Source organism: Aphanomyces astaci, assembly GCF_000520075.1.
Source record: "Aphanomyces astaci strain APO3 unplaced genomic scaffold supercont1.11, whole genome shotgun sequence".
NCBI lineage: Eukaryota > Oomycota > Saprolegniomycetes > Saprolegniales > Verrucalvaceae > Aphanomyces > Aphanomyces astaci.
Window position 1 is genome coordinate 564,613 of NW_009798274.1, and position 2,744 is coordinate 567,356.

General features: G+C 43.7%; 2 protein-coding genes across 2 annotated transcripts; both read left to right on the forward strand.

The window, feature by feature from the left end:
* Positions 1-648: 648 nt before the first annotated feature.
* Positions 649-1,131, forward strand: H257_05835 (hypothetical protein; the record flags this gene model as incomplete). Its single annotated transcript, XM_009830827.1, has 2 exons — positions 649-955; positions 1,034-1,131. The coding sequence occupies 2 exons, from the start codon at positions 649-651 to the stop codon at positions 1,129-1,131; spliced, it is 405 nt and encodes a 134-aa protein (XP_009829129.1).
* A 771-nt stretch (positions 1,132-1,902) lies between these two features.
* H257_05836 (hypothetical protein) lies at positions 1,903-2,127 on the forward strand (the record flags this gene model as incomplete). The annotated part of the gene is made up of 1 exon (XM_009830828.1): positions 1,903-2,127. The coding sequence occupies one exon, from the start codon at positions 1,903-1,905 to the stop codon at positions 2,125-2,127; it is 225 nt and encodes a 74-aa protein (XP_009829130.1).
* Between the last annotated feature and the right edge of the window lie 617 nt (positions 2,128-2,744).

Consider the following 2,744-nt stretch of genomic DNA (forward strand, 5'->3'; position numbering starts at 1 on the left):
AAAAACCATTTGGGTATTGTATATTTGGTGGGCGCCGATAATTTAATTATGCGAATTCATAATATGAACTTCAACACATCTTGATTGGTCGGAATATTCTTCGTATTTCGTAGTTCTTTACCCAATCATGTCGCGAGAATTGAGTTCTACTTCGATTTCAGATGAGCCTTAAATTCCCTCGTTGTCTGTATTGAAATCGATATCGCAACTATCCGGATAAGTGAGGAAGCGGTCAAGAATATTTATTTGGTGCTGCATTTTGATCCGGTAAAATAGCATGCAAATCTGTCGAATTTGTCCAGAAACAGCTTAAAACAAGCGGTCCAATTTAAGGTGCACCATTTTAAGCTTAGTCATTGTAAACTCATTTGCATATTTTTTGGGCGGTTAGGTTAAAAACAGCCTTTGTAGGAATTGATTGGCGCGTGCACCTTAAATTGGATCGAGCACCTTAAATTGGACTTTAACGTTATATTAATAATGGTACCTACTATCAAGAGCATCTACACCGGCACCAGTAAATTAGACCCCATATATCCGGATAACTTGTTCGGATACGCGAGTTACTGGCGCCGTTAAAGGAAACATTTACTGGATTCGTTTTGGTTTCGTACCGCAGTCAGTAAAACAGATTGCACTTGTTTCGTGATGGATTCGGCTACATGGGACTCCGAGAGCGAAAGTAGTGGCGAAGATGACGTTGTAATCGCCATAGTGCTGTGTGTGTTAGTCGTCACAGCGCAGAAGAAGGAAGTAAGTAACAGAGACTCCAACAAGGGCAAACGGCCAAACATTGACAGCAAGTGTGCTCAGTACGACCTACTGCTGCGTGCAGACTACTTTGATTCCGTGCCTACGTACGACGACAGCCACTTCCGACGGCGCTTTCGAATACGGCAGAGTCTTTTCCTGCAAATTGCGAATGATCTGGCACACCAGGACCCTTACTTTCACAGTCTGTCAATAGAAACCCGATGTCACAGGTGTATATAATATATAGTCAGCAGGTATTCATATAGAATTGGTGACGTAGGACCCCAAGGTTTTTCAACATTGCAAAAGGTTGCTGAATGCGTCCGATACCTAGCGACAGGGAGCTCGATAGACGACTTGGACGACAGCTATATTTAGCTATTTTGCTACAAAAATAATTACACAAATTCAAAAATAATAAGAAATTGAATTGAACCGTTTGTTAGATATAGAATTTTAGAGAGCACTATGCGTCAATCCTTGCGCCGAATCAGCTTGGGGATTCAGTCGCTTTACAAGGACAGCAGCCTACACGAGCCTAACGAAAATCAGGCTGACAAAGGCTATGCTCAACATGTTGGTTGGCCTGGAATGATGGGGTCTCTCGAACTGCTCTCATTACGCGTGGAAATATTGTCCGAAGGCATGGGCTGGGAAATTTCAAGGTACCAAAGGCCGACCGACAATAATATTCGAGGCTGTGTCCGACATGCGAAGACGTATTTGGCATGCGTATTTTGACATGCCTGGAGCAAACAACGTTATCAACGTCTTGGACAGTTCAAACATATTTCACGGTTCGATTAGAGGTACAATAATATTTTTTATAGTTAAGGATAACATATGTAATATAGGCAATAATAGGATGGCGTCCTCATGTGCGATACAACGTAAATGGAAACGCTACGACGCACCATATTGGATCGTGGATGGAATTTACCATCCATACTCAGTCTTTCTGAAAACGATACCCAATTCGAAGTCGCTCCGGGAGAAAGCATCCCAGAAAGCCCAGGAGTCTCACGGGAAGGACGTTGAACGAATGTTTGGCATGCTTCAGGCTCGTTGGCACGTGCAACATGACCATGTGAGTTGTGGGGTCGTTCTGCTATGCATGACGTCGTGAATACGTGCTGTGTATTAGACAACATGGTCATTGATGACGAAATGGACGACGACAGTTGTAATCTTGAATTGTTAAACGACCTCCAACCCGACGATCCCTTTGTGGCGACTGGCGAGACCGAACATGCGACATCGCAGAGTTGCATTCAAGCGTTTGCCAAGCTTACGGACGGTGTAGCTCATACGAAGCTCCTCAACGATTTAGTTGAACTCCGCTGGAATTTGTTCGGTGATATTTCGTACGAGTAAAGTAAGAGGAAATAAATTTTAATATTGAATGAATTATTGATTACACAGTAGCACAACAATCCGATCAACAGCAGTAGTGTGCTTCGGGGCAATTAATCTCGCTGCAGCATAAGTGATGTACAATATCACAACCGTTAAACCCTTGATGTTTCACGACTGAAGCATCCATACAGTGATTGCCGGTAAAAGTGGACGAAAGTAGCACAGTGGAATAAAATAAAATTTTGTACAAAGCTGGGAAGTAGAAGAATAATTTCATTGAACAATAATCGCACATTTACAGCACCCACATGGACCACTTGAGTTTAAAATTCTGTAATGTGATTGGTCTATTCAAAATCGATTTCAAACATCACATCGCCGCACATTTCGATGCGTGTCATGTCTACCAGGAAGCAGCGACGGTACAGCAACGCTGAGCGCAAGTCGTTGTTGCAGTAGTACCATGCCACGACGCTGATGACTTCTGCATCGATAACGGCAATCCCCCCGACGACGTGGAAACGGTGGCGGCAAAAGTAAACTGTGATTCTGGCCAGCACGCGCAATGGTCGGCACCAACCATGGGTGGACAGGGTAAGAAAGCACTCATACCCTTTGGGGAAGAGTTGCTGGAA